Source organism: Mustela nivalis (genome assembly GCF_964662115.1).
Source record: "Mustela nivalis genome assembly, chromosome: 4".
Classification (NCBI taxonomy): Eukaryota; Metazoa; Chordata; class Mammalia; order Carnivora; family Mustelidae; genus Mustela; species Mustela nivalis.
In genome coordinates, this window is record NC_139023.1 from 117,261,075 (window position 1) to 117,280,433 (window position 19,359).

The following is a 19,359-nucleotide window of genomic DNA, read 5'->3' on the forward strand; positions in this document are numbered from 1 at the left end:
AAAGGGGCTAGCAGTATGACTCCTTTCATCCTCCCCGCGGATAGCATTAGCTGTGTTCCACCAAATCATGCTACAGCAAAGCAGCACAAACCACCATCTGTCATAACTTTGATGAAGGGGATTCCAGGTTGCTAGGAGAAAGTTTTTTGCATGTCTACTCTTTCAAATTCTGGGTGGGGGGTGGAGTGGGAGTAGATAAAGCTCTTTTTATTAGTCCTAGTAAGGTAAGTGCTAAAAGATAAGCTGTAATTCTTAAACTTTGTCTTATTAATCAAACCAGGCACACAGCAGCCTAATGACTGATTCTTATTCCTTGTCTGAAAGTCACTGAAACCTAAATGACACTCGGGCAGAACTTTTAATCTCATTCATAATAGGGATAAGCGTCGTTTCAAATAAGCTTAGAAGACATTACCTGCATGATGTATGGGGGAAAGGGGGCTCTTTTTCAACAGCAGGAAAAGGCAATGCCCAAGGCTTTAGTGCTCTGCAGGCCCTCCCCAAATCCAAGCTTGAAATAAATCTGGAGTCAAAATTCAAATGCAGAATTAACTCCAGTAACAAAGGTGATTTATTATTCTGATGACACACTATATTGTTAAAAATGTTGCTATCAGACAGAAATGGCACAGAAAGCAGAGAGGAGTTTTCAATCATGAGAATCTGCTCCTTGCTGCTTTCTCTCTCTCCTTCACTTCTGCTGGACTTTGGTTCTCTATTTTAGGCAGCACAGGAACCATTTCTAGCCCTCCCCAGATGATCTCATTACAGGTGGGACCTTCTTCACTAGCTGGTGCTGGGCTCTATAAAACTAGAAGAACAAGCTCTCTGCTGTCTGTGTAAACTGTGGGCTGCCTTCAAAAGACACTTGACCAGCCTAACAAGAATTGAAAAGTCTGACAGTGCCAAGTCAAAAATATGGAGCAACCAGGGCTCTTACACACAGCTGGTGGGAGTGTAAATTGACATACCACTTTGGAAAACAAGTTGGCATTATCCAGTGGAGGTGAAGATGTGAAGAGCCACAGCATGGCAGTTTCATTCCCACACATATGACCCGCACAGTCCAACTTACCAAGGACCTATGCGGCTCTTGCACCATGCTGAGAACTGGAGATACAAAGATGAGTGAAAACTGCAAACTAAACTTTCAGCTAAGATGGAAATGTTACGTACCTGCACTGTCCAGTAAGGCAGCTACACTACACTAGCTACACATGGCTGCTGAACACTTGAAATGTGGCTAATGCACTTTAGGGACTGAAATTACCTGAAATCACTTTTAATTTTAATCCAAGTCATATACAGCTAGTAGCAACCTTATTATAAAATGAAGCAAGGACCCCATGGCCAGGTACCTTAAGATATATGCACAAGGATGTACAGGTCAGCACTGCTTGAAACAGGTAAAACAAAGACAACCAAATGTCCATCAATAAGGAAATGGATGCCCTGTGGCACAGCAATCAAAAATAAATGCACTCTACAACCACCACTGAAGCTAACCTTGAAAGCAATGTTGAGGGGGAAAAAATGTTACACAAGTATAACAAGTATTTGTAGATAAAAATATTAGTGGTGGCAAAGCTTTGAAGAAAAGCAAAAAAAAAAAAACAAAAACAAGACAAAAAAAAACCCCTGAAATATACAAGGTAATGATTTTGGAGCCAAGAGAGTTGGAGGGTACAGAGTATAAGGAGCAGGATGGGAGTTTTGACAGCATGGCTGATGTTCTGCTTCTGTTCTTTTATTGTTGCCTCTTAGCATATATATTACATATATTGTCTTATGTCTTAGGTCTTATGAAGTAATTGTCTACAATTACTTCACAGTAAAAGAAACTGGAAAGTACTATGGAGGTACTGTTGCTGCTTCCTGCATCTCATCCACCACTCTTCCTCCTGTGCAGAGGCTGGGAGCTTCTTCATGGCGGGGATAGGTTTCACTCATCTCTGTGTCTCCAGTTCTCAGCAAAGTGCAGGAGCCCAGCAGCTGCTTGCTAAGGGTCCTGGTGACCTGAACCCAGATCAGAGAAAACCAGCACTCCCACAACGTAAGTTTGTTAACAGTTTTGTTTATCAGGTTATACTAGAGAAACATTCCCCTATGCAGTAACAAAAAAATAATTATTTCCTGCATTCTAAAATGCACCCTCCTAACCATGTTTTAGCAGATCTGAAAACAGAATGCCTTCTACGATCGAAGCTTTTATTATCATTACAGGGTAGTGGTTCTCAGTACCCCCAGCACGCTAGAACTCAGGAACATAAGCTCCGGAAAGGAAGGACTGAGCCTCTTTTGTTCATTTCCCAATCCTCAGAGAAGTGTCTGCCACACTGTTAGGGGCTCAATAAACAGTTGCTAAATAAAGAAAAATAGTTACTATTACTGCAAGCCTACTATGTATCTGAATCTTGCTAGGAACTTCACACAGATTATTTAGTTTGCCCTTTACAGTAACCTCAAGGCTTAGCAAGGTCAAGTGCACAAAACACTACATGTATATAAGTAGTTGAAATAGAAACTTAGTAAGTGGCAAAGGCAAGATTCATATCCAGACTCCAAAGTCCGTGCTCTTAAACACGACATGATACCATCTCACAAACAAAATGAAGCCAAGTTCTACCCCTTCACCACTTTCGGAAAATACAGGTTTAAAGAAAACTGCCTAAAGTTAGTGAGCTTATATTAGCTGAATCACCGGCCATTTTTATAGGAAAACAGAACCTATGTTAGCCAGAGATGGGGGAGAGGCAAGGAAAACAATCTCATGGACAGACAGATTTTCCACCATATCCACCCTGACTTATAATAATATTAATCCAATTACTGATTCACACACAGAAACACAGGGCTCTGACACCAGTAAGTACTATTTCCAAATGCAGTAAATGTCTAAAGAGAAGAGTTATATTATCAAAGAGATCATCTTATTAAAAACACTTTCAAAGTCCACCTGATCCAACCTCTAGGCAAAAGACTTCATTCCTAACCTCATTTTAATGGCAGCTGAAACCTTCCGAGGCCAAATGACTTTGGTCCTCTGAGAAGTGAGTGGGCTGAAGCAGAGACCAGAAACTAGGTCTCCTACTTCCTGGGCTCACCTTGTTCTCTTCGCTACATCACAGCAGAGGGACGTCATTAAGGATTTGTTAAGGTCCCTTTCTAGGAGCTATACTAACCTGAGTCCTTTACATAGTTTATCTTGTTTAATCCTCTTGTCAATTCTGTGAGTCAGATATTATCTCCATGTACAAGAGGAGGAAACTGGATTCAGAGAAATTAGGTAACTCACCACAGGTCACACCCTTGGCATTCGGGCTGGAAGCCAGAATGGTTTTCCCTCACCTCCAAGACCTGCAAGTTCAAAAAAGTCATAATTAACATTAGCACAGTGCTACAAAGTGCTTTCATGTTATTGAAAAGAAAATGAGAAGCAAACTACTGAAAATAAGAACATCTTTATATTTATGCAAACTTAAATATTCCCCAATAACTGCACCTTAAAACAGGAGTTTGGTTAAATACCAAAATAAGATCATCTCTAACCAACTCCAAAGATGTTACCTTTAAAAGTGAACTTGAGGGGTGCCTGGGTGGCTCAGTGGGTTAAGCCACTGCCTTCGGCTCAGGTCATGATCCCAGGGTCCTGGGACTGGGACAGAGTCCCGCATCAGGATCTCTGCTTGGCAGGGATCCTGCTTCTCCCCCTCCCTCTCTCTGCCTGCCTCTCTGCCTACTTGTGATCTCTGTCAAATAAACAAATAAAATCTTAAAAAAAAAAAAAGTGAACTTGAGACACAGGTAGCACCTTAAAAAATCACTGGCATTTGTAGTAAATATAAAGGGAAAAGTACTTTATTTTTAAATCTCCCATTTCAGTTAAAAAGAGAAAATTTTGAAAAATAATTCAATTTTATCTCTTTTCCTCCATTTTTTCCATGTACCACACACATTATAGCTTATTTTGCCAGAACTGTTTTGAAGACTTTCTCTTTCATTCCTGTCATCACCACATCCTCTTTCATGCAAAACAAGAGGAGACTGAGAGGCACCTTAAATCTCCCAAAAGAAAAAGTGGTCCATAATTTTAATGTAGTATCATCATAACTTTATTTCTATCTTCTTATGTAGAAACTCCCATCCAATTTGGAGAATATTACTTTTATTTCTGAAACTGCAACAAAACTATCTTGTATCTCCAAGAGAAGTGCAACTCTCACGTTTTTAAAAAAATCTTTTTAATTCTTATGCAAATCTTAAGAAATTTAAATTAGTTACTCAGAACGAAATGCTACAACCAACAACTCCCCACACCATTGGGAACATTTTAGAATCTCTGTTTCTTTTTTCAAAAATAAAAACCCAACTACTTACAGAACAAGTAAAACTGTATGCTAATGGACCGTTTCTTTTTTACATGCTGAAGGAGGAGTTTTGCCAGAGAGGCTGTGAGCCTTCCTCCTTGATTCCTGCATACCTTCTCCAGAAAGTTCCTAGCCTTGGTGTGGTAAGACATTAATGTGTAATTCATCTATTTTGCTTTAAAAGGAGGTTAAACATATTACTCCCCTTTTCTGATTTATAAGGTCATTCCCCTGGCCCCGGGATAAAATAAAGTACAAGAAGAGACAGCTTCACAGTAATCTGCCTACTAAAACAAGACCTCTCTCTCCAGAGTCACTGCATTTTAAAAGGCTGCCAATCCTCATTTTATTTCACTTTTCTTTCTTCTCAGTCTGGAGTTAAAAATCAGCTCGCTTGATGTTATCAGATCATCAAATGAAAGGGTCTAGAAATAGCTTCCTATTTGTGGAAGGAACCAGAAGACATACAAAAATGGAAGAGAGCTCTCGAATCGTCTTTGCTAAAGCATTCCGTGTGTAACGAATGCAAGCAAAATCCTGGAAGGCTTGCTTAGCTCTGAATCCAAGGGACTTCCTAATGGGGCTGATTTAAAAGCTAAAGAACAATGTAATCAGAAAACAGCCCCAAGCCGTGACAGACCAAAAGCAAAGTTCAAATACACATTCCCCGGGGCCGCGGTGCACACCCAGAGTCACTGCACGATTTGCCTCAGGTGCTGCTCTACCGCGCTCCCCGGCTCGTCGGTTTCAGGTCACACACGCTCGTCCCTGTCAATTGTCCCGTTAGCCCACTCCACACGTTTACACAGGACTCCAAGTGCCACCTGCCCCCGAACGTCCCAGCTCCTGACACCCCCGCGTCCTTCCACGCACTTACGTGTCCGCACACACACACACACACACATGCACACACACACGTGTCCACACACACACCCTCGCCCCGGCTCCGCCCCGCAGGCGGACTCGGGCGAAGCGAGCCGGGTACGGCCTCCGCCGGGTGGGTGGTGCCGGGCGCCGCGGCCCCGCCGGCGCTGTCAGCCCGGACTCCGAGCCCCGCGTCCACTCAGTGCAAACTCCTCGCGGCCGCCGGGGTTCCCCCCAAAACGCGGAGGCCTCGCCGGCTCCCTTGACGCCGGGAAACGTCCGTGTCCCTCACCGCGAGGGTGTCACCGGAGCCTCGGCATTCAAATGGGGACAGGCGAGGAGGAAGGGGAGGATCCTCTTTTTGACTTTCTGCGTCGCAATTCCTCCCGGTCTGCACGCAGCCGAGTTGGGGTGGGGGGCGCTCCCATTTCTAAGGCTGCTTCCGGCCTTTCTGGGCGCGGGGGCTCTTTCGGTCCCAGGGCAAGCTCCGAGAACGCCGGGGAGGCGCGCGCGAAGCCGAAGGGCACCTAGCGCGCCCGGCCCGGCGCAGCCCCGCCGCCCGCCGCCCGCGCCCCGCAGGCGCCGCAGCCACCGCGCCCCGACCTCCCCGCGCGCGCGGCTCCGGGTCGTCGCGGGGAGCGCCCTGCAGCCGCAGCAGCCCCAGCAGCCCCTCCGGGAGCCGCGCGCGGACAGCCCCGCCGGGCGGAACGCGGCGGTCGCGCGGATGCAGCGCCGCGCTGACTTCTTCCCGGGAACCCCGGCCCCCGACCCGCGTACCTCGGCGGCCGCCGAAGCGCCGCTCGGGATTCCGACTGTGACAGCCCCTCCGGCCCGGCTCGGGGTTTCTCCGTTTTCGGCGTCACAATAATAAGGAAGTTTCCCCGCAAGCCTGAGGGCGGCGGAATGCGCTGGGCGAGTGACTTCCCACCCGGCCAATGGGGGCCCTTCTGGGGCGGATGGGCACCAATGGCGGCCGCGGCGGCGCCGGAGGCGGGGCGGCGAGATCCGCGGGCGGGAGGCGGGGAGAGGCCCAGGCCGGGGAGGGAGGCGGGGGCAGGCGGAGGTGACAGGACCTGCGGGCCCCGCGAGGGGACAGCGGCGCGGGCGTGTGTCGGCCGGGAGGCGGCCGGCCGACCCAGAGCGCGCGCGCCGGAACGCGACTGCTTTTCTCCGACGGGGAAGCGAGCGGGACTGATCAGCGGTCGGTTTGTCAGGTTCTGGGTCTTAGTATTTATGCAGAGGTGACCGAAAGCCTTGAGCATGGGAGGAAAATCTAGAGGGTGAGTTATGAAGCGTTTTATCCCGCAGGGGAGCAGTCTTCTGTTTCGTACCTCCTCGGGAGGACTGGAGGAGGCGCGGAGCCTTTGAAACGCGGAGCTGCGCGGTGGGAGAGAGGCGGGAAGGAAGTCGGGTGCCGAGGCCCGCACCGCCTGGGCCCTCCAGGAGAGTTGGGGGCCGAACCGGAGAGCGGTGCTGCGGGAGCGAGCGGGGCTTGGGAGGCTGGAGAGTGGGGGCTGGCGGGGCATGCAGAGAAGTCACTGAGTAGATCTTAAATCTTATCTGAAAGACACCATGTGGCTTCTTTGATGGATAAAGAAATCTGTCCTCCCCTCCTTTCCCTGGCACTGAATCTCAGAGCTTTCTTCTCCTCCCCAAGGTCACAATGCTGTCAGAGTTCCCGTGGTCCTTGTCCTTTTGAAGTAAACGTTCCCACAGACACGGATTCATGTATCTGTTGTCCCCCCCCCCCCCTCCCTCCCTTGAATTTGAAGCACAGAAGCAGAACACACTGGGGAAGTACCACTCTAACCCAAAAGAATGGCTTTCCTAGTGGATGAATTTCTGTAACCTGTCATTTGAACTGGGAAGGAGGCCAGATTCTTCCCAAGGACGTTCAAATCAGGTCAAGTCTGCAGTTACCTGTTCTGGAAATCTAATAGATTCACCAAGCCAAAAAAAAAAAAAAAAGTTTTGAGGCGTGGGGATGGGTCAATCTTGGCTGACCTAGGAACTCTCAATGAAATAAAGCAGGTTGTCAAATGCTCCTGAGACAAGAAAGAGAAGAAAAAGCAAAATCTCAAATTATCAGGTAGCTAAGGTCATCTGAGAAAATTTCAGCCTTTGAAGTTTGAATCACACTGGACACCTTTAGAAACAGTGGGGACAATATTAGCAAGATTCCCTTATACAGTTTAACAGAAATCTAGATATCTCACAAAGACATAATCCCTGTCAAGAGATGGTATCACAAAAAGGAACTGGGGAAATAGCCAGAGAGGAGATAGGGTAGGAAGGGAGGTTTCCCATGGTTGAGAAGGAGAGAGCAAGATTCTGTGTGATTCATGTACTAAATATAAGGTTTGTAATCAGTCAGCATTTAGGTCAATATATTTGTCCCATGGCTTAAGTGTTTTCATAAGAAATTTCATCTTGAGGAAGAAGGTGGGTATCAAAGACTGGAGCCTGAAGTTGGGATTTAAGTATTACAAACCGGAGTACTGTCAGCTTCCTTACTAAATAAACATCCAGAACCCTAGGAAATTACTTACATGTAGAATGATCAGTGAAGATACTTGGAGTACTTAATTTTATTTTCTTAATTGAACCAACATAAAATGCCTATTTCCTTAATAAGCATGTCCTGCTCCATTTACCAAAATGGCTTTGAAAGGCCGCAGCACCAACAGTAGTCTTTTTTTTTTTTTTAGGATTTTTTAAAATTATTTGTATTAACATATAATGTATTATTTGCCCCAGGGGCACAGGTCTGTGAATCATCAGGCATTTCACAGCACATACCCTCCCATAACCCAGATGTCCATAACCCAGCCACCCTATCCCTACACCCCACCCCCCAGCAACCCTCAGTTTGTGAGATTAAGAGTCTCTTATGATTTGTCTCCTTCCAGATCCCATCTTGTTTCATTTTTTCCTTCCCTACCCCCCAAACTCCCCACCCTACCTCTCAAATTCCTCATATCAGAGAGATCATATGATAGTTGACTTTCTCTGATTAACTTACTTCGCTAAGCATAATACCCTCTAGTTCCATCCATGTCGTTGCAAATGACAAGATTTCATTTCTTTTGATGGCTGCATAGTATTTCATTGTGTATCTATACCCCATCTTCTTTATCCATTCCTCTGTTGATGGACATCTAGGTTCTTTCCATAGTTTGGCTATTGTGGACATTGCTGCTATAAACATTCAAGTGCACGTGCCCCTTCAGATCACTACATTTGTATCTTTAGGGTAAATACCTGGTAGCGTGATTGCTGGGTCATAGGGTAGCTCTATTTTCAACTTTTTGAGGAACCTCCATGCTGTTTTCCAGAGCGGCTGCACCAGCTCACATTCCCACCAACAGTGTAGGGGGGTTCCCCTTTCTCTGCATCCTCGCCAGCATCTGTTGTTTCCTGACTTGTTCATTTTAGCCGTTCTGACTGAGCACCAACAATAGTCTTAATAACATATTTAAACTGTCTTGAGAGACCATACTTTACTTTTTCTTTGCATTTCTATAGCTCAATCTTCCATCCGTTTCTTTCTGACTTAGCGTATGTTCCCTCAACAAATATACTGCATAGGGGCGCCTGGGTGGCTCAGTGGGTTAAGCCGCTGCCTTCGGCTCAGGTCATGATCTCAGAGTCCTGGGATCGAGCCCCGCATCAGGCTCTCTGCTCAGCAGAGAGCCTGCTTCCTCCTCTCTCTCTGCCTGTCTCTCTGCCTGCTTGTCATCTCTCTCTCTGTCAAATAAATAAATAAAATCTTAAAAAAAAAAAAAAACAAATATACTGTATATTGAGCATCTACTGTACTGCCAGCTCCTGCGATTTCTTGGTGAGGAAAATGGCACAGTTTCTGTTGCCTTCAAGGGGGAGGCAAACACTAACCACACCAATGCACCAAGGAGTACATAGTTGCTAAGTAAGATAAATGTTATGTAAAGAAAACATTCATGTTAAATATAAAACCTAAAAAATAACTGTAAACAAAACCGACTTCCAGTTAATACTATGTACACTGACATATTTAGGAGGAAGTATACTGATATATGCAAGTTATTTTGAAATGTACATTTTAAAAGATGGATTGAAGGCTGGATAGAGAGATGGATAGCTGGATATACATGTAATAAATCCAGTATCCCAAGATGTTAATTATAGACTCTCCATGGTAGGTAGATGGTTGGGGTTTTTGGAATGCCTGGGTGGCTCAGTTGGTTAAGTATCTGCCTTCGACTCAGGTCATGTTTGGGATGGAGCCCCACATGGGGCTCTCTGCTAGTGGGGAGCCTGCTTCTCCCTCTCCCGTTCCCCCTGCTTGGGTTCCCTCTCTCATTATCTCTGTCAAATAAATAAATAAAATCTTTTTAAAATTTTTTTACAATAACAAGTGTTGGAAAACAAAAAATAAATAATAAGAGATGTGATAAATTGTAACTGTAACCTTTGACAGGCAGAAGGGATCATGTAGTCCAGCTCTAGCCCTGGACAGATGAGGAATCCCCAGTGACAAGGGGATGATACCCAGTGCTGCTACATCTCCACCTGAACAGACACCCATTCGCACCATTTTTTACAGGTCACTTTTTGAAATGCTTGTGCCTATTTCAAATTGAAAGAAATTCTCAGTACAGTAGGAAGACTGTTTAATGATGATTGTTTTCTGTGTTTGACTTATTTACCTGGCAGACAAACATGAACTTGGTAAACTTAGAGACAGATCAGACTTGTGGTGAAAAAATAGGTTAGCCACAACATTCTGTCTTTCAGGTATACTTTTGAAGACTTAAGTGTCTTCACCTCTGGGAAAGGAAATCAATGATTATTTGACAGATAGTATGTGCGTACTCTGTAAAGCTACATAATGACAAAGGTGTTTCTTGGTCCCCCCACCGCCCAAAATACTCATTTTGTCCATGTAGTCAATATTCGAAGGAAAAATTCATTCCTAAACATTTTTTACATGTTTTCACTGATTTTTGTTGCTTAATATAGTTTACCTAAGAAGCCCATATATGCCCAGGCTACATTATCTAAGCTTATTGAAAACTGTCCACTGATTTATTACTGTGAAAAATAACTTGGAAGAAAAATATCATGGTAAATCAATATTGCCATCAATCAAATAATTATTAAATATTTAGTTAATGTCTTCTATATGTATTGCTAGATAAGAAGCATTATTCCTTACCGCAAAGAGCTTACAGGCTTTATGACTATTCCTTTGTGTTTCTTGAAACTATTCATAGTTTAATTTTGCATTTTTTTAAAATCAGTCCATTTGGATGAAGCACAAACACTTTAACTTAAATATTAGAAACTCAGTAATATCGTATAGGTTAATATCAATTAATGTTACAAAAAAACATTGGATGATTGAGCATTTCCTAAGAAAGCCTTTAGGGTGAGCTTTAGTTTGTCCCTGAAGACCTATGCAATAAAGTCTTTAGGAAGTGACATCTGAAAATTTCTCTTCTTACAAGGTCCCAAAACTTGTATCCTTGGAAGTGGCATCCAACCTAGCACTCGGACTGCACTGACAAAATAAGACCTTGGGGGATTACAGTAAAGAGCATGTCTATTGCTGTGTAGCTGCAGAGTGTGCAGATTTTAACTGCCAAAAATCAGGCAACTGTTTTACCCTTCTAGATGCAAAAAAAAAAGAGAGAAAAGAAAAAAAATCTCCAGAAGTTCACTTGTGTCAAATCAAAATAAAATCATCAAAATGAAAAACCCCTTTTCTTTGAAGTTAAAGATGAAATCTAGGTCAAATGAAATTTAAGGAATTTTATTATATCCTAGAAAAGCTAAAGTGACCCTATGGAATTATAAAGGGCATGCATAAAACAGTATTAGACAGCTTTATAACTTGGCCATAAATTCAAGGAACACAGGTGAATATGCATAATAAATGGTTTCTTGCTCTACCGTTATGATACATCATATGTTCCATGACATTACCTGATACACTGTGTTATCCCTTGGGGCAATGCATAGTTCGGGTTACATGGAGTGTGATGCAGTAATTCATTTTCCTCAAACCTAGCAGAAGCATATTTAATGTATTGTCTCAGTTGACTTCTCAGTTGGCTAAGTGTTTACCTTTGGTTTGGGTGGTGATGCCAGAGTCCTGGGATTGAGCCCCAAGCTGGGCTCCCTATTCTGTAGGGAGTCTGCTTCTCCCTCTGCCTCTGCCCCCGCCCTTTAGTGCTAGCTGTCTCTGTTTCTGTCTCTCTCAAGTAAATAAAATCTTTAAGAATAAATAAACAGGGGCGCCTGGGTGGCTCAGTGGGTTAAAGCCTCTTCCTTCATCTCAGGTTCTGGGATCAAGCCCTCTGCTCATCAGGGAGCTTCCCCCTCTCTCTCTGCCTGCCTCTCTGCCTACTTGTGATCTCTGTTGGTCAAATAAATAATAAATAAATAAATAAATAATTTTTAAAAATAAATAAATGAACCTATATCTTTAACATACTCCAGGAAGAAGGAAGTAATCAGAGGGAGTTCTATCTGTAAGGTTGTTATATAATATAATATAAAATAACAATAAGAATCTATAAAAAAATAAAATAGTATTGTGTTTCCAAACTTTATGGCTACCCTTTATATAAAGGAGAATTGATAATTGGTATTTAACTTTCCATTGGTCTCCAGCATTTGTCTTCATCCCACATGTAGGTAAAAGCCCAGTGAAGTCAGCCATTATATTTGCTTTTAAATTGTTGACTAACAGGGGCGCCTGGGTGGCTCAGTGGGTTAAAGCCTCTGCCTTCGGCTCAGGTCATGATCCCAGGGTCCTGGGATGGAGCACCACATTGGGCTCTCTGCTTGGCAGGGAGCCTGCTTCCTCCTCTCTCTCTGCCTGCCTCTCTGCCTATTGTGATTTCTGTCTGTCAAATAAATAAAAAAAATCTTTAAAAAAAAAATTGTTGACTAACAAATTGTTCTTACCTTACAGATATTTAAGATACTATAGAATCATCTTATAGATACTATGGCTATTTCTGTTTCCCTCTTTCCATGGGCTTTTGAAAGCCTGGAACAAAATGTATATCCCATCTATACAGAAGCTTATTGCATACATTTTGAGAAGTAACCTCAATTCAAGATTCATTATAACTTTTCTATGACATTTTCCCATTGTACTCATTTTCTTACCTACTTAAGGAAAAACAAACCTGCTTTTCTCTTCACAAAAGTATATATAAGAAAAGAAGAAAATAAAAATGATCAGTCTACCACCTTTTTTTAGTTATTATTTTGTCTTTTCCCCACACACATATATACATTTCTAAAAGTGGCTCATTTTCTACATTTTACACAATGCTTTCTGAATTTAACAATATATTTAACATTTTCAATAGAATTAAATAATATTCTACAACATCATTTTAAATTGTATGTAAATTACATATACCTACAAAATGGATATACTGTAATTTAACCAATTTCTAATTGTGTATTCATTTTCCACTCTTTGCATTCTATAAGCAGTAGGACAAACATAGCTACACATAGTGAATATAACTAAATATTTTCCCTCACCTTTGATTATTTCCTTAAGAAAAATTCCTAAGAGAATAATTGCTAGGTCAGGCAAAAATGCAGAGTCTTAAGACTTTATAGAATATTGCCAATAGGGACGCCTGGGTGGCTCAGTCGGTTGGACGACTGCTTTTGGCTCAAGTCATGATCCCGGAGTACCAGGATCAAGTCCCACATCGGGCTCCCAGTTCCACGGGGAGTCTGCTTCTCCCTCTGACCTTCTCCTCGCTCATGGTCTCTCTCATTGCTTCTCTCTCAAATAATAAATAATCTTAAAAAAAAAAAAAAAAGAATATTGCCAATATTCCCTAACAAAAGATGGTACCAGCTAAATACACACCTTGTCCAACCCCCTTACCAATAATGGGGTTGTTTTGGTTTGGTTTTCATCTTATTGTTTTTACTGTATTAATAAGTCACCTTATGTCTTGACTAGAATATGTGGATTAACAAGATTTAATCTTGTTAATTAACAAGAATTATTCTTGACTAGAATTTTGAATAATTAAAATTAAAAAAATTCTAATAAAATAAAAAGCCACATAGCCCACATCTGAAAATCAGCTTAGGTAAGACGTTTCTAAACATGAACATCAAAAATTACCTAAACGCATAAAAATCTATGAGTAGGGTTGTTGGTCCTTTCTAAAATTGTTTAATGTCATGTGACTCCTCAATCTTCCCACACACCTTCCAGAAATAAAAGGCTGCAGGAAGGAAGTTCTGTACAAACTTATACTGTTGTTAATCATATTCTTATTCACACACACGCACATACCAATAACAATCAGTTGATGGTTCGCCAAGTTCCATAGAAAAATAAAAAGCAGACAAAGTGGGGCACGTGGGTGGCTCGGTCAGTTAAGCAGCGGACTCTTGATTTAGGCTCAGATCATGATCTCAGGGTCGTGAGATCAAGATTGAGTTCTCTGTCAGTCTCACGCTGAGCATGAGGCCTGCTTAAGATTCTCTCTCTCCATCTCCATCTGCCCCTCCCTACCCAACAAATAAGTAAATCTTTAAAAAATAGGAGGGGGGGGACAAAGTATCAGAATTTATTTCATCCATCAATAGAATGGTAGCCAAAGAAGGCATTTTATTGTGCACTTCTCAAAAAGAAAACATAGTGTCATGACTTATAATAATCCATTGTGGTTCAGTCACCTTTGTCATCAGTCACCTTATGTGTACCAGTGAGTCCCAGGCTTTATAGAAGAAAATGACCTTATTGACCAACGATCAGATAAGCATGTACTTCAAGTTCTTTCATAGCCTTCAGAAGTAGATTTGTACTATTTCATCCAAGTTCTTGCCTGGTTCTCTTTTTGAGTAACTGGATAAAATTTCAACCTAGATATATGGCTATCAGCCTAGAACAAGAGAGAACCACCTGACCAGTACCTGGAATGAAACATGCATGCTGGATGTTATGCATTATGTTCTGATGGATTGTACTGATGAACCCTGTACTTACGGTAAGTAGTTTGGAAGGTGTAGTGAATTAAATAGTTTCCCCCCAAATCCATGTCTACCTGGAACTTCAGAATGTGAATAATTTGGAAGAGGGTCTTCACAGATGTAATTAGTTTCATTAAAATGAGATCATAGATCATAAAATGAGAATTAGGAAGATTCTAAATCCAATAACAAAGGTCCTTTTTTTTTTTTTAAGATTTTATTTATTTGGGCGCCTGGGTGGCTCAGTGGGTTAAGCCGCTGCCTTCGGCTCAGGTCATGATCTCAGGGTCCTGGGATCGAGGCCCGCATCGGGCTCTCTGCTCAGCAGGGAGCCTGCTTCCTCCTCTCTCTCTGCCTGCCTCTCTGCCTGCTTGTGATCTCTGTCTGTCAAATAAATAAATAAAATCTTTAAAAAAAAAAAAATAAATAAATAAATAAAAAAAAAGATTTTATTTATTTAACCGACAGAGATCACAAGTAGGCGGAGAGACAGATGGCGGCAGGGGGTGGGGTGGGGTGGGAAGCAGGCTGCCCACTGACCAAAGAGTCCGATGAGGGGCTCGATCCCAGGACCCTGAGATCACGACCTGAAGCAAAGGCAGAGGCTTAACCCACTGAGCCACCCAGGCACTGAACTAATGTCCTTTTAAGAAAGCCATGTGGGGGTACCTGGGTGGCTCAGATGGTTGAGCATCTACCTTTGGCTCAGGTCATGATCTCCAGGTCCTAGAATCAAGCTCCACATTGGGCTCCTGGCTCAGCAGGGAGTCTTGCTTTTCCCTCTCCCTCTGCCTCTCCCTCTACTTGTGCTCTCTCAGTCTCTGTCTCTCTACCTCTCTCAAATGAATAAATTTTTTTAAAATCCTTTTTTTAAAAAAGCCATGTGAATACACAGAGACAAATAAGAAAAACATCATGTGAGAATAGAGATTGGAGTGATGGGTGTCTCCTAGACAAGAAATGCCAAGTAACCACCAGAAGCAAGAAGAGAGGCATAGAGAGTAGATTCTCCCTCAGAACCTCCTGAGGGCATCAAACTGCCAACACCTTGATTTTGGACTTCAGCCTCCAGAATTGTGAGAGAATACATTTCTGTTGTTTTAAGCCACCCAGTTTGTGGTACAGAGGTAAGTACATTGGTGCAAAAAGTATAATAGGCTTTTAATGCAGTAGCTGTGGCATCTGTGACCAGGGTGATTGCCAGGATTGACAGAGATCTGGCATCTTAGCCGAGAGTTCCCTTGCCCTGAGAGCTCTGTATGTGTCCTTCCCAAAGCATCAACGCAATCAAAAAGAATGACATTTGCAAACTGACAAAGTCTATTCTCAATCAAGATATACAGGGAGTTAAACTCCCTGGCTAGATCTTTCCAATAAACATTGACATCCTTTTGCAAGCAAATGTAGGTTAGCCAAGTCCATTTTACAAAGTATACTTTCTCTTATTTTATTTTTTTTTAAGATTTTATTTATTCACTTGACTGACGAGCTCACAAGTAGGCAGAGAGAGAGAGAGGTGGAAGCAGCTCCCTGCTGAGCAGAGAGCCCGATGCAGGACTCAATCCCAGGCTCTGCGATCATTACCTGAGCTGAAGGTAGAGGCTTAACCCACTGAGCCACCCAGGTGCCCCATCCACCTGGTATTTTATTATAGTAGCAGTAAACCCAGAGTTCCATATTAGTTATATCCAGAAAACATATAAATTATGTAATATTGTGTGTATATAAGACTTGACCTTGAAATTCTAGTCATTTCAAAGACAAATCATGTTTTCATTGATCTTATAGCAAAACGGGTACCCTTTATGAATGAGTGTAACATAGAAGCTGGGAAATATTTAATTCTATTTTATTTATCCCACAATTTCACTTTGTTAAAGTGAAATTTCATGTCAGTGGAGGACCCAAGAAAATCAGTCATATCCGTAGGAAACTCCATCAAGTCCATTCCCTTGTAGTACCTTTTTTTTTTTTTTTAAGATTTTATTTATGTATTTGACAGACAGAGATCACAAGTAGGCAGAGAGGCAGGCAGAGAGAGAGAGGGGGAAGCAGACTCCCTGCCGAGCAGAGAGCCCGATGAGGGGCTTGATCCCAGGACCCTGGGGAAAAAAGGCAGAGGCTTTAATCCACTGAGCCACCCAGGCACCCCCCCTTGTAGTACTTTTTAATGACTTTTCATAGTATATTTTAAGGAAATCTTGACAATCATTTTTATTTTTTAAAAAGACAACATTAGGGACTTAGTGGTTTAAGCCTCTACCGTCAGCTCAGGTCATAACCTCAGGGTCGTGGGATCCAAGCCCTGCATCAGGCTCTCTGCTCAGCGGGGAGCCTGGTTCCCCCTCTCTCTCTCTCTGCCTGCCTCAATGCCTGTTTGTGATCTCTCTCTCTGTCAAATAAATAAATAAAATCTTTAAAAATAAATAAATAACAAGCCAACATTATGTTGTTTTGGTTTTTTTTACAATTTTATTTATTCATTTGACACAGAGAGAGGGTACACACAAGCAGGGGGAGCAGCAGAGGGAGAGGGAGAAGCAGGCTCTCCGTTGAGCAAGGAGCACAATGCAGGCTTGCTGGACCAGAGCCAAAGGTAGACACTTAACCAACTGAGCTATCCAGTGCCCCAGTTCAGCATTACATTTTAAAACAAAATACAAACTGTTTTGATCCATACAGAGGTCAAAAAAGAGTTACTTAAATAAATTGTTTATTTAGGGGTGCCTGGGTGGCTCAGAGGGTTGGGCCTCTGCCTTCAGCTCAGGTCATGATCTCAGGGTCCTGGGATTGAGTCCCACATCCGGCGCTCTGCTTGGCGGGGAGCCTGCTTCTCCCCATCTCTCTCTGCCTGCCTCTCTGCCTACTTGTGATCTCTCTCTCTCTCTCTGTCAAATAAATAAATACATATCTTTAAAAATTGCTTATTGCTTATTATTTTGTTATTTATTGTTTATTTATTGTTTAGGGAAGAAATTCTGAACCCAGGTCAGCCTCTGAAGCATTCAGTGGATTGGCTATACTGAATCTAAGCTATGCTGAGAAGGATCTCTTAGTATACAGAACAGACATCAAATTTAACTGCAGAGACATTTTACTTAGGAGATCAACTAAGCAACTCCATGATTTATATCACTGAAAAAAAAAAACAAAACAAAACAGTGGCTATTAATTAGAAGCTCCCTAAGCTTTCTATACCTCATCTATTCTTTGAAGAGATTGCCAATGATAATATATCAAGTTATTTTAATATCCACTCTGTAGAGATAATAGTAATATTGAGAAAAGTCCTTTGAGAAATATAGATGAAATATTTGGTAAAACACCAAAACAGAATTTTTTAAAGAACACATTGTCAGCAAATAAAAGAACTACTAAGAGAATGAGCTCTGCAGCCTCTTGGCAAACTGGGTCTAGAAACACAAAAAGTCCTACTGTAAGGGTCTAGTATGGGAAAAGAGGAGCAGGAATTCGTGGTATCAATCTACAGCAAAAAGGAAATGAATATGGGGTTTCCGTGTTGCCCTTTCTGCTGCTTCTTCCCCTTTGCCCTTCTTCCTCCACCTTCAGGTACCCCAGGCCATTAGCGCATGATTCTAAGCTTTCGTTTTCAATCTTCTACACTTTCGAGAATCTGATGGCATTACATGTTGTCTCCACAAAAATGGTACATTTGCTCACATAATTATGAATACCATTCTAAGAGTATTTATGGACTCTTTCCATCTAGGGATGGACCTATGTATTCCTCATCCTCTTCATTATGAACCTTTGCCTTAACTGCTTACCAAATCTAAGAATCAGATAAGCTCATCTGTCTTAAATGCAATAAGGCTTAATATTTGGCTATTCTCTCCTAGAAGGAATTTCAAATCTAGGATAATGTCCCCATCTCAAGATCCTTAATCACATTTGCAAAGTCCCTTTTACCATATAAGAGAACATATTTACAGGTTCCAGAGATTAGGATGCAGACATCTTTGGGGAACCATTATTCAGCCTACCACACTCTACATCACCTCTTCCTCAACCCTAGTTTTGGTCCTTATCTGTACCCTTGGACTACTTCAACATTTCCCTAACTGGCTGACATGAGTCCCACTTCTTCCATGAAACCCTCTGGAGGTCCAACCCACAATTTGACTTCCTATAGCACTTTTTATGAACATGATGTCCCTAGCATTTATTACATGCTATTTGTGTGTCTCCACCAGTTTCCCACCATATGATCTTAGAGAAGTCAATTTCCATTCTCATGCCTCTGTTTCCCTATCTATAAAACTGATAATATTTGTACTCTCATCGTAGGAATGTTCTGATCGTTCAATGTAATAACAATGCACTTAAAATGCTCAGCATACAGCACTTAATAAATGTTAACTCCCCTTCCTTTTTCTTCTATTTACTTTCTTTAGCATATGAGCCATATTAAAAATTCTTTCAGGGAAGGGACTATTTCTTATGCATTAAAATATACCATATACATTGTAAGATCAATATCTTTTATCACTATTACTGTTGATGACAATAATTAATCATATAAGAGATGATTCCAATAATGTTTCAGATTTGGTCCTTCCCACTTTCTATTTCCCATTCTGGAATACAAATGAACACCTTCTCTTCCATCAAACTATTTATATTTCTATTAAGATATTTAGAGAATATTTATATTTGATTAACTATGGAAACACCTAAGGGTAATGGCTGGCAAATAGCGGATCTTCATCAAGTGTTGGCACAAAGAATTAATCTGTGTTCAAGAATCTGTCTGGGGACGCCTGGGTGGCTCAGTTGGTTAAGCAGCTGCCTTCGGCTCAGGTCATGATCCCAGTGTCCTGGGATCGAGTCCCACATCGGGCTCCTTGCTCCGCAGGGAGCCTGCTTCTCCCTCTGACTCTGCCTTCCACTCTGTCTGCCTATGCTCACTTTCGCTCGCGCTCTCTCTCTAAAAAAAAAAAGAAAAAAAAAAAAAGAATCTGTCTTTTGCATTGCTTTCTTTACTTCTGAGTTACTATTTGAAAAAGGAAGAGGATGAGGTACCTGGGTGGCTCAGTGGGTTAAGCCACTGCCTTTGGCTCAGGTCAAGATCTCAGGGTCCTGGGATTGAGCCCCGAGCCCC

The 19,359-nt window shown here is 42.3% G+C and overlaps 2 protein-coding genes across 3 annotated transcripts in view; one reads left to right on the forward strand and one right to left on the reverse strand.

Moving 5' to 3' along the window:
• The window catches only part of HERC3 (HECT and RLD domain containing E3 ubiquitin protein ligase 3), a 122,363-nt gene extending 116,140 nt beyond the window's left edge, over window positions 1–6,223 (reverse strand). Inside the window, exons 1-2 of one of the 2 annotated variants that reach the window (XR_014310591.1) lie at window positions 6,009–6,201; window positions 3,296–3,357 (exon numbers count right to left, since the gene is read on the reverse strand). The gene's annotated coding sequence lies outside the window, so the exon portion shown is untranslated. Of the gene's footprint in view, window positions 1–3,295; window positions 3,358–6,008 lie in introns of both variants that reach the window. The other variant, XM_082726603.1, reaches the window with a different exon arrangement.
• On the forward strand, window positions 6,013–18,626 carry LOC309862592 (uncharacterized protein). The gene is made up of 2 exons (XM_082726621.1): window positions 6,013–6,511; window positions 17,206–18,626. Exon 1 carries the CDS (start codon window positions 6,135–6,137, stop codon window positions 6,474–6,476), a length of 342 nt encoding a protein of 113 aa, XP_082582747.1. The 5' UTR covers window positions 6,013–6,134; the 3' UTR covers window positions 6,477–6,511; window positions 17,206–18,626.
• Window positions 18,627–19,359: the final 733 nt, after the last annotated feature.